General features: G+C 47.1%; 1 protein-coding gene across 2 annotated transcripts in view; it reads right to left on the bottom strand.

Moving 5' to 3' along the window:
- The window catches only part of MBOAT2 (membrane bound O-acyltransferase domain containing 2), a 101,208-nt gene extending 90,676 nt beyond the window's left edge, over nt 1-10,532 (bottom strand). For both annotated transcript variants that reach the window (XR_001918850.1, XM_018055689.1), the window contains exon 1: nt 10,330-10,532. Coding sequence is in view for 1 of the 2 variants with exons in the window: in XM_018055689.1 (XP_017911178.1) it covers nt 10,330-10,422 (93 nt within the window). In the remaining variant the exon portion in view is untranslated. The remainder of the gene's footprint in view (nt 1-10,329) is intronic.

Here is a 12,414-nt window from a genome sequence, read left to right as displayed (position 1 = left end):
AAAAAAACAGTGTCCTTCAGATTGGAATGACCACTATCAACTGTAATAGAAACAGCTACCTTCTTCCTAATGGCCAGTAAGCAAAATCTGGCCTTAGCCTAAGTTGTTTGGGCTCAAAAAAAAGAAAAAAGAAGAAGAAGAAAACTTAGGAAAATGTTGGGCAAAATTTTTTAAATCACAAATTTTCAGACGAAAAAATCCAGAAGTCCGGCTTCCCCTGAAAAACCAGCTCTGGTACCATCAGTGAATGTGAATGTGGGCTTTCCTTTTAGGCTGGGCATGGGTGTTCCAGACAGTCAGGCTGTTTATATCTTCATTTACATCCATTTATGTTCCTTGCCTGGCCAGGACGTAAGTGTGGAATTCATGTTGATATTAACTACTTCACCTGACCCATGACCTTGTCAGGTCACAACACCTAACAATAAACAGAAACTCCCATGGTTTATAAAATTTAATGCTAGTCTCAGGCAAGTCTCCTTCTATATAATTAATTTCTAGTACTTTACTGCAAGTCTTCACATTTATCTTTGAAATTCATATTGTTAAATCAGATATACTCAATTCAATCACTATTTATTGCATACCCAAAGGACCAGTGGTTTTGAAACTAGTGTTTTGCAAAAGGCAGCGCCTCTCTCTGCAGTTTTAACAAGGTTACTACTGCTGCTGCTGCTGCTAAGTAGCTCCAATCGTGTCCAGCTCTGTGCGACCCCATAGATGGCAGCCCACCAGGCTCCCCTGTCCCTGGGATTCTCCAGGCAAGAACACTGGAGTGGGTTGCCATTTCCTTTTCCAATGCATGAAAGTGAAAAGTGAAAGTGAAGTTGCTCAGTCAAGCCCGACTCTTAGCAACCCCATGGACTGCAGCCTACCAGGCTCCTCTGTCCATGGGATTTTCCAGGCAAGGTTAAGTATCACTTAAATGTCTTTCATACATTGTAGTTTTACCTATAACCTACCTTCAAAGAGAAAATGAAAGGATTCAGAATTTTTTGTTTGTATAAACAGGGAGCTATTTATTTTAATATAACACGTAACTGAGTAACTTAAATATATCTAAATGTATATACTACCTACAGCTCTGACCTTCTATAGATAACCAGTTTGGCATAGAAAACCTTGAAAAATTAAAAAAGCTTCTACAGGATTACAGATTAAAACAGAAAGCATGTGACATCTTTGTCTGATGCTGAGCTGGCAGGAGGCTGGGACTTTCATAGAAGAGTGAGGTCCATCTGACGGGCAGCTGGGCTGGCCCCTGGCTTCATCTCTCCCCAAGGACATGGGCCACCCAGGGAGGAGCCCCTGATGACACCTGCCACTAGCCACGGGCTTTCCTGGACTGGCTGGGGGCGGGGGTGGTATCTGAAAGGAGCCCTCTTGCAGGGCCCCTACCCACAAGAGAGAGGGCAGGGCACTCAAAACCCAGCTCTCTGTTCCTTCTAGATAAAGATAAGACAACTATCTGTTCGTTTGTCTGTCTCCTCTCTGAGCTTCCTCTGCAGCGCCGGCCTCACAGCAGAAACACCCCAGAGGTTCAAGAAGCATCTCCTCGACGAGGCACCACTCAGGATGCCCACAGCCTCAGACAGCAGCAGGCACTCACCTACTGTGTGTGCCTGCGTCAGACACACAGGAGGCCCAGGGGGAGCAGCAAGGGCCTGGAAAAGATGGGATGGTGGTGGTGGTTTTGTCGCTAAGTCGTGTCCAACTCTTGCAACCCCATAGACTGTAGCCTGCCAGGCTCCTCTGTCCACGGGATTTTCCAGTCTTTAAAATTCTTCGTCAAGAAGGCACAGCCTTTAGATGAGTACTGCCAAGTACAGGCTAGCTGGCCCAAAGGAGTGCAGAGGGCATTTCAGGCAGAAGAAGTCTGACCAAAGGCATGGAGTTAAAAGATAGGAAGATGTACTGTGGGAACCTTAAGTAACTGGTTCATGCAGGTACCGTGGGCAGCAGACCAGGATCTAACCTCCAGCCTGACAACCTCCGGCAGTTCTGGCAACTTCCAGCTCCTGCTGGGAGACAGCTGGGGTGTGTGAGAGGAGACCAAAGTGAGGGTGGAGTCAATAACAGAAGGGGAGCTGGCCTCCACTGGCTCAGAGAAGCTCTAGGCCTCTCCTTCAGGCCTGGGGTTCCCAGAGGTGAGCGGGCATAGAATGTGGCGTGGACGGTGGGGTGGGGCAGGGCCTCTCACAGAGCAGGCCTCACACTCCGGAAGGATTCCAAAGTTAGACTCTTGATATGTCCTCCAATGAGGTCACACGTACAGTCATTACAGATACAACGACAGGACTCCAAGGAGACATGTACACCATTCACTGAAAATTCAGCGACACTGCCCAGTGTGCACTATGGATTTTATCTTTCACCCAAATTGTAACTATATTGTCAACAGCACAATTACACTGCATTTACATTTTACCACAAGCTAATTGGTTAAATGCAAACAATTAAAAAATGCATCATATTTTATTATCTTTTATTATCTTTTAATAATACGGAGAACCTTAAAAAATGTGGCCAGGTAGCTATGTAGCTCTGATGGTAGGGGAGGGGCTAAGAAGGAACCTGGTTAAAAACGTAAGTTCCCTGGCCCTCATTCTGTAGCTCTGGGGAGGGTCTGGGAATATACATTTTTAAACGACTATCCCTCATGATTTTTGACACAAGTGGTCTTAGTGGTCACATTTTTAAAAGTACTGCAGGGACTTCCCTGATGGTCCAGTGGTTAAGACTCCAAGCTCCCAATGCAGGGGGCCTGGGTTCAATCCCTGGTCAAGGAACTAGATCCCACATGTTGCAACGAAAGATCCCACGTGTGCGGCAACGACAACTGGAGATCTCAACTAAGATTTCAACTGCAACTAAGACCCAGTGCAACCTAAGCAAAGAAAAGAGAAAAGAGAGAACGGCATTGCAAAGGGCAGCCTGGAAGCTGGGCAGAGTTGTGAGCATGTAACCCATCAGTTTTACAAGGCGCAAAGCCTGCCACTGGGTGTGGCTATTAGCATTAGCGGCAGAAGCCTGATTACGATGGCTGGAAGTGAACAGAAATGAGAAAAATGGAAGAGGCGTGATCCAACTGTCCTTTCAAAACATGCGACTGTGAAGAAAGAGACAGGATGAGGTCGCACATTAAGGGCCAACAAAAGGGTTTTTATTGGCATTCCTCACGTGGAGAGATGAGTGACAGGTGGAGGATGCATCAGTGACGGCAGTGTCCTGCACGGGACTTCAGTGCCCTCCGGATCCACTCTCCACTGCACTCTGTGCCCCCCACCCCCCACCGAAGCATCAACCTGCCCTCTGACCGGGACACCAGGAGGAATGAGAGGATGGACGGAATGGGGTATTCATCCCCCCTCCCCTCTCCCTCAAGCCCACCGCAGGCTGGCTGGGTCCTCACAGGGGCCCACAGCTGCTCCTCCACCCCTGGGGGGGTTTCATTCCTGAGGACTCTCCCTTCCCTCCTCTCGCACCCCAGGCCCAGAGGAGTTGGCCCTGAAAGACTGTCCAGTCCTTGCTGATTTCCCCAAACCTGCCCACCTCTTAGTAAATGTTTCTTGGAGTCTCCGTGGTTACCTAGTTCAGCCTGTCTCCTACCAGAACCCTAACGGATACACACAACATTAAGCAGAACATAAATGCCAGAACAGCGCCAGATCCAAAATGCCTCTGTGGTTCGAACACGACAGCAGTCACATCAGATGGGACTCGAGAGAAGATTCATGGGAAAGGTGCACTGGATGTGGGCTTGAAAGAACAGCAGGATTCTGATAAGCAAAGGAGGGGGCACGTGCCACCTGTTCAAATCCCCTGAAGCCCAACTCTACCTTTTCACACTTCAGCTGTCCCTGCCCTGTTTCGCACCCTACATATTTACCAAAGCAGGACCCAGGTCATTCATAAAACCATTACATGATCGCTCTTCCAGGGGCCCCTGTTTGCAGCTTGTTTTATTTGAAAGAAATCTTGCCAAATTCTATCATCGCAGAATCCCACCTGCTAAACTGACTGCAGGCAAAAGCTGTGTGTGAGCTGTTTTATTTCCCTGGAAAGTCAGCTCTGATGGGCCACGGTAAACAGATACTAGGGTTATCTGAGCCTACTTAGGCATTTTCAAAGCAGAGGACAAAGAACTCTTGAACAGTGAGGAAGCAGAAAAACCACTTTTGACTCCAAATTCAAAATGAGATTTTAATCCCAGTTTAATCACCGTGTGGGGGATAGGACTGAACCTAAGCCTGAAATTTCCCTTCCTAAAAAGGAAGTCCTAGAGACTTAAAATGGAATATATATGAACAGATGTCAGCTCCCCAAAAGAAAAATAGAAGACATATCCCAAATACTGCATACTTCGTAAAGAAGAAAGGTGCAGCAAACATATCCCAGGAGCCGGGTATTTCACACAGGTCATGTACTTTAACCATCACAATCATCTACAAATAGCTCCTATTTATATTTATTTTTAATTGGAGGATAATTGCTTTACAATTTTGTGTAGGGTTTCTACCATACAGAAACCATGGGTTTCTCATGAATCAGTCATAAGTACACATATATCCCCTCCCTCTTAAACTTCCCTCCCACCCCACCCATCCCACCCTTCTAGGTTCTCACAAAGCACTGGGCTGAGCTCCCTGTGTCATACACCTTCTCACTAGCTAGCTATCTTACACACGGCAGTAAATATATGTCAATATTACTCTCAATTCATCCCACCCTCTCCCTCCCCAACTTGGTCCACAAGTCTGTTCTCCATGTCTGCTTCTCGACTCCTGCCCTGCAAACAGGTTCATCAGTACCATCTTTGCAGAGTCCCTATATACGTGTTAATATACAGTATTTGTTTTTCACATTCTGACTTCCTTCACTCTCTGTAACAAGCTCTAGGTTCATCCCCCTCACTAGAACTGACTCAAATTCATTTCTTCTTATGGCTGAGTAACATTTCATTAGGTATATGTACCACAACTTCTTTACCCCTTTGTCAATGGACATCTAGGTTGCTTCCATGTCTTGGCATATAGATAGCTACTATTTATTATCTTTATTTTATAGATGAGGAAACTGGGTCTTCAGGAAATATACAGTAATTTGCCAACAAGCACAAGGCTGGCAGAATCTCGTTCCAAACCAACCACGCCATTTCTGCTCTGCCACAGAATTACTACTTTCTATCAAGGAAGGGAAACTGACACAGGGAAACCGACATAGATGACTACTTAGGGCACCCGGTCCTTCACATTTGCCCTGGGACTACCCAGAAGGGCAGCTTAAACTTCTTACTGAAAACATCAAAATGTATTAGTCCATTTTCCTCCCCGAGTTCATATTTATCCTCCCTTCAACTCAGTCCAAAAAGAATTTGGGGCAGCTGGATGAAACAAACACAGAATCATGGAATTTTAAAACCAAGTGCAACACACATTTTACACAGGGGGGGAAACTCATTTATATAAAGTGACGTATTCAAAATTAGTTAACTGGCAGGGCCCAAAATATAGAGTCAAGATTATCAGGCCCATATGCCTTCCTGATGAAAAGGAATCTTCCACAGCAGACTGCCTCAATATGGCAGGGTTCTCAGGATGAAGGCTGAGGCTCATTACGAGTGCAAAAGTAGACAGGAGCGACAAATGAGTTAAATATTTGTGTCCAAAACCTAAAGCATTCAAATGGCAATTTTAAAATAAAACAGACCTTTGATTTTCTTGTTTTGTTGCCAATCACCTTCTTTCCCTAAAAGTCATAATCTTAAAAAAAGCTCAGAACTGAAAATGTCATTTGCTCCTTCACCTATAGAACACAGTTCACCACACTATTCAATTGTAGGAGAATTAAAGTGCTTAATATTTTAAACTACCCTTTTCCCTAAGATAGTATTTCACTTCCTGGGTTGTGTACATGGCATTGAGTTGGGGAGAAGACACAGAAACCGTCAATCAACAAAATGTCCCAAAAAAAAACAATACAAGGATTCTCTCTTCTGTCCACACAGGGTTTTCCCCACTCCAACCATCTCCACCAGCACTTCAGCGTTAGGAAAGGTCTTCCTCTCCACCTTGTCCTCCAAAAACACACTGGCAACCTGGATCTAAAACAATGATCTACCGAACAACTTGCCACATGTTAAAAAAAAATTATAACAGACCTTCTACTCAAATGCTTAATACCATATGTACATACATTGTTGTTTAATAGCTAAGTCATGTCCAGCTCTTTTGTGACCCAAGTGACTGTAGCCCTCCAGGTTCCTCTGTCCATGGGATTTTCCAGGCAAGAATACTGGAGTGGGTTACCATTTCCTCCTCCAGCTGCCCCAAATTTTGCTTCAGATTATTTCAAGTGGACTTGATCTAGAAGAGTTTGCACTTTATAGGGGATCCTGGGTCACTGTCCTTCTCTTGAATGTGTCGCTGTCATTGATGTCATCAGGGATTTCATTTCTAACACAGGATTCCTCTGTGTCCAGACTCCGGTTCATAGCAGCAAGAGGGGACATTATCCCGTGCTTAACGTTGTGACACTTGGTACTTTGTGCTTCAGTGTTGGAAAAGTAAAATAGAATATGTCTAATGAGTATAGAAAAATTCTGTCTCTGTTCAGATCTGAATTCCTTACTTATATTTCAATCATAACTGTTGGTTCTCCTCCATCCATGGGATTTTCCAGGCATGAGTACTAAAGTGGGGTGCCATCACCTTCTCCATCTTAGTAAATACTATTCCCCATACATCTTTTTTAAAAATTAAAAAATTTATTTTATATTGGAGCATAGTTGACTTAGTGTTGTGTTAATGTCAGGTGTACAACAAAATGATTTGGTTATACATATGCATACATCTATTCTTTTTCAGATTCTTTTCCCATGTATGTTATTACAGACTGTGGAGCAGAGTTCCCTGTGCTGGACAGTAGGTGCTTGTTGATTATGTTTTATATATGATAGTGTTTACAAGTTTCTCCCAAACTCCTAACCCCCATACATCTTAAATGAACGTTAGAATGTGAATCTTCCTAATAGACTCAGGTGCTAATAATGAAATTCATCGCATGTTGCAAGAAAGTAGTCTTCTCTGTTTATTAATAAACTGATCAGAACTCAGGGTTTTTTGTCTTCTCAGTCCTGTAGAGAATTCTCACTTTTCTGAAGTGGAGCACAGTGTATGCCTTTTAGTGTATTACAACCCCATTGGCTTAAGCAGGTTGCAGCTAGGATATCAGCAAATGCAGGGTAGATATCTGTTTAAAAAAAAAAAAAAGTTTTGCCATTAAAAGCAGGAGAGATAGGCCTATAGCTTTTCACTTGATTTAGGGAACAGGATTGTGCTCTTTTTCCTCCCTCTTTCTCTCTGTTTCACTCTCCCTATCATGATGACATATTTTCTCTGCTGTGCTAATGCCTTTTAGTTTATATAATGCTTATAACTTTAAAAGTGATTTGATGTAATGAAATCATTAAAAAAAAAACTCAGCAATCAAGAGCAAGTTCATTTCGGTCCTGACATAAAGCAGGAGAATGGGATGGTGACAGGACTTAAAATTTTGACTTTCCTCCTTTATTATCTACAGGTATTTTTTCTTATTTTGTTGATTTATTTTTGGCTGTGCTGGGTCTTCATTGCTGTCCGTGGGCTTTCCCGAGTTGCAGTGGGCTGGGCTGGTCTTCCCTGTGGTGCGCCAGCTTCTCACTCCATGGCCTCTCGTTGCAGCGCTTGAGGTCAGTAGTTGTGGCTCATGGGCTTAGTTGCTCCACTGCACATGGAATTTTCCTTCAGTCATTATCAAACCCACATCCCACTGCATTGGCTGATGGATTCTTATCCACTGCACCACCAGCGAAGTCCTCCACAGCTTTTGATTTTGTACTATGAACACCTTCATTCTCTTGAGACTACTCTGAATTTGCATAGCCAGTTGTATTTTGGGTTGTTTTTTCTCTTAGCAAGTCTTAATATTGGTTTAATACAAGGCTCAACTTTTTATGGTGATAATACACTGTTTTTCTGAAGCACCAAAGAATTGACTTTTTTTTTTTTTTTTTTGCTGATAAAGCACTTGGAATAACTAAAAATTCATTTAGTAAGACTGGATAAGTAGTCACTGAGCCACTATTCTGAAGTTGAGCAAAACAGAAATTAAATTTGGTAACATGTAAATAATCATGTCCCAGTTGAGAGAAAGCCTAAGAATTAGTTGTAATCAAATAGTGTGATTCAACTGGAGAAAGACAAATCAGGAAATGAAAAGTGTAAAAATATAACTTGTTAGCATGTTAATTTGGTATGTGCTAATTAACAGTGTTTTGAGAAATTACGAAATTATAAAAGCAGTTATTTGATGTCAGAGGAAGAGAAGGACCTTAGAACCAGAAAATAGCTTTTTTTGATACAGTGAGTATGAAATTTCAGAAATGATAGAGATTACGCATGTGATATAAGAATGCACGTTGTAGGATCCTGTAGGCAAGAAAGGAGGAAATATGCTGCACTGAGGCCAGGCGAAGAAAAGGAGCAACCTACTTAAGCCAAGGGGGTTGTAATACACTAAAAGGCATACACTGTGCTCCACTTCAGGAAAGTGACAATTCTCTACAGGACTGAGAAGACAAAAAACCCTGAGTTCTGATCAGTTTATTAATAAACAGAGAAGACTACTTTCTTGCAACATGCGATGAATTTCACTATTAGCACCTGAGTCTATTAGCAAGATTCACATTCTAACGTTCATTTAAGATGTATGGGGGTGAGGAGTTTGGGAGAAACTTGTAAACACTATCATATATAAAACATAATCAACAAGCACCTACTGTCCAGCACAGGGAACTCTGCTCCACAGTCTGTAATAACATACATGGGAAAAGAATCTGAAAAAGAACAGATGTATGCATATGTATAACCAAATCATTTTGCTGTACACCTGACATTAACACAACACTGTAAGTCAACTATGCTCCAATATAAAATAATATTTTTAATTTTTAAAAAAGATGTATGGGGGATAGTATTTACTATGATGTAGAAGGCGATGGCACCCCACTCTAGTACTCATGCCTGGAAAATCCCATGGATGGAGGAGAACCAACAGTTATGATTGAAATATAAGTAAGGAATTCAGATCTGAACAGAGACAGAATTTTTCTGTACTCATTAGACATATTCTATTTTACTTTTCCAACACTGAAGCACAAAGTACCAAGTGTCACAACGTTAAGCACGGGATAATGTCCCCTCTTGCTGCTATGAACCGGAGTCTGGACACAGAGGAATCCTGTATTAGAAATGAAATCCCTGATGACATCAATGACAGCGACACGTTCAAGAGGACAGTGACCCAGGATCCCCTGTAAAGTGCAAACACTTCTAGATCAAGTCCACTTGAAATAATCTGAAGCAAAATTTTCGGCAAACTACCTCTAGCCTGGGGTAAAGCAATGGTCTCTGAGCCCCCAACTGCCCTAAATACCACTCTAGACAACTCCCAAACTTTCTTTTCTGAACAAAAAATGGCGCTGCTTTTCCCATCGCAAGACTGTTTCTTTCTCAATAACCCTTTAGGCCTTCCTTGCAAACTCCCAAGTGAGGACTGAAATGTCAAATCTTCCCCTATATTGTGTCAAATGCTTTTTGGGAGCGGGGGAGGGTGTCTCCCGTCTACAACGTTGCCACTTTCTCCGCTGGAAACCCTGGTTATTAAACTCACTTCGACTTTTCTGCAGAACCTCTGCCTTCCCGCGCACCCCCTCGCCCCCTCGCCAAACGGTTGCCTCCTCCTCGAATAAGCCGCACTTCAACGCCGATTGTCCCCAAGGGCCAGCGGCCGACCCCGGAGCTGGCCTCCTCCAGGCCACACCACGGCGCGTCCAACTGCGCCCTCCACCTAGGCACATCCATCCTTTTTCCACCCCCCCGGCGGAGCATCGGGTGCCACGCGCGCAGGGCACAGGCACCCCGGGCTCCCACAAAGCCCAGCCTTTCCACGCACTGTCTACACCCGTGCCCACCACGCACTGGAAGCCGCTCGGGGCTTCGATCGCCGACTGCCCGCCGGGGTCGGGCGCTGCCCAGGCTGAGAGCGGGGGCCAAGCATGCATGCGCTCACGTCGGGGGCCCTGCGCGCGCCCCCCAACCCCGGGCTGCCACGGAGAGGTGGGGGCAGGGTGGGCAGCTGGGCGGGGAGGGGCGCCTGCAGTCGGTGCCTGGCTACGCGAGGACAATAACAAGCAGGTCCGCCCCTCCCTTCGGTGGGGCTCGCGCCCCGCGCCCAGGGTCCCGCACGGAGGGGGCGGCGCGGGGCCAGCGGGCCGCCTCGGATACCGACCTGGTCGATGGGCAGCCGCACGGCGTTGCTGAGGGGCTGCAGCAGGGTGGAGCCCGTGGTGCTGGTGGTGCTGGCGGTGCTGGTGGTGGCCATGGCCGGCCTGCCGCTCCGCCCGAGCCGCTCGTGCGCGCCCGAGAGGATGGGGATACAGCCGGCTCGCCCGCCCGCCCCGCTGGCCGCCCGCGGTCGGAGCGCGCGGGGCGGGGCCGGGGCGGGGCCGGGAGGCGGCCACCCGCTCGGCCCTCCTTCGGCGCCCCCGCCCGCTGGCCCACGGCCGCGCCCTCGCGTCGTCCCTCCCGCGCCCCCGGGGCCGCCCGCGCGCGCCCCGCCCCCTGACTTCCAGCAGCTTCCAGCCGCCCCCTCCCCACCTCGCGCGCCCTCGCGCCAGACAGCCCTGCGGCCCAATCGCGGCGCGGCGCCTCGACGCCCGCAGCCAATCAGGGGCCGCCGGCCGCGCGGCGCTCCACCCCCATTCCGGGCCCCCTGGGGCTCCGGAGTCCGTCGTAGGGGGGACTAGGGGTTGTCCGGATGCGGCTGGCCGACGGCTTGCGGGCCGGCCTCCCGTCTCGAGTGGGGGCTTCTCTGCCTCCTCTCCTCGGCCCCCCCCCCGCCACCGCCTATCCCTCCTTCCTCCTCCTCGAGCGCGGCGGCCAGCCCACCCCTCTCCAGGAGCAACGGTGGACAACAAAGGGGAGCCGGGCGGCCGCCGGACAAAGGCGGGCCGACGTGCGGGCCGCCGTCGAGTCAGCCCTGGGGGAAGTTGGGGACAAAGCCGGTGGGGGAGGGGGGCCGGGAGGAGGAGGAGGGCCACAGACCCCCATAAAAGGTGACCTAGATAAGAAGTGCCTTTGTCTTCAGGATTGCTGTTCAGTCGTGTCCAACTCTCTGCGACCCCATGGACTGCAGCACGCCAGGCCTCCCTGTCCATCGCCAGCATCACAGGATTGCTGTGAAAAAAAATAAACCCAAACTTGGGGCTAGTTTCCGTTGAGTGTGCGTTTCGGTCACCCTGCAGCCCACCTGGGCCTGGAGGGGTGAGACTGGTCCCCTTCGACGCCGCGATGGCGCCCAACCTCAGGGAGGGAAGCAGTTGTCACCCGTCCCTGCAGCCTGTGTGTGTCCTTAACTGCCAGCATCCGCATCCCGGGACTGCCTTGCTCGGATCGAACGCTGTTTCTCAGTTCAGTTCAGTTCAGTCGCTCAGTCTGCTCCCTCAGACTCTTTTCTATTGTGCTGTTAACACGTGCGTTCGATGTGTGCTGGTGTGTGTGTAATGTGTATCTGTTTGTTCAGTATTTCATAAACGTGAACCATTTGAGTTCTTCGAAAATGCAGGTATCGACTTTGTTTAGAAGGTTTCAAACGCTGAGGAATGCCAGGATAGAGCGTGAGAGAGCTCAAAATTGGAACATCTAAGCGTCCGAAATTTTTGGTAGAAACACTGGTTCGAGAGACTTCGGGCGCATGCTTTCATAATGCTTTCTTCACTGTTTTAAAGGTCTAGCTCACTTAATCCCCACACCAACCACGTGAGGGTGGTACCGTTAACTAAACCATAGTTTAGTTTAGTTAGTTTAGTTAACACCCTCAACTAAAGAAATGGAGCCACAGAGAAATAACTTGCCCAAGACAGCACTGTGAATAAATAGCCAAGGCTGGACTGGGATCCAAGAAATGGACCTTGGGAGTTTTTCTTAAATACTACACCCTCTTCACTCTTAAACCCAGCCCAGAAATTCTCACCTGCTATCAAGCATGCCATTTTCTTGATAGCTATTGTAGACTCTTGGGATGGTGAGACAGCACAGATTTGTATACACGGGCTTCAGTAAATCATCAACTCTCCTGGAACTTAGTGGTCTCCCTGAAAAGGAGGCAGTTGAACTAATTGATTCAATTGCTTCCTGCCTAACCTTCTTTGCTTGTTTAACTTAATCCTAACAACCAAACTGAACAAGAGATTCAGAGAAGAATTAAAAAGCCAGGGCCTTTCTTCTCTGTGGGGAGCTGTAATCAGTTAGAAACCAAGTCTGTTCAATGGGCTGTGCATTCAAACACCAATAAACTGGAGCCCTCTGTTAATCT

Source organism: Capra hircus, chromosome 11 (genome assembly GCF_001704415.2).
Source record: "Capra hircus breed San Clemente chromosome 11, ASM170441v1, whole genome shotgun sequence".
NCBI classification, from domain to species: domain Eukaryota; kingdom Metazoa; phylum Chordata; class Mammalia; order Artiodactyla; family Bovidae; genus Capra; species Capra hircus.
The sequence above is the reverse complement of the archived record's forward strand: the minus strand, read 5'-3'. Positions and strand labels throughout refer to the sequence as shown.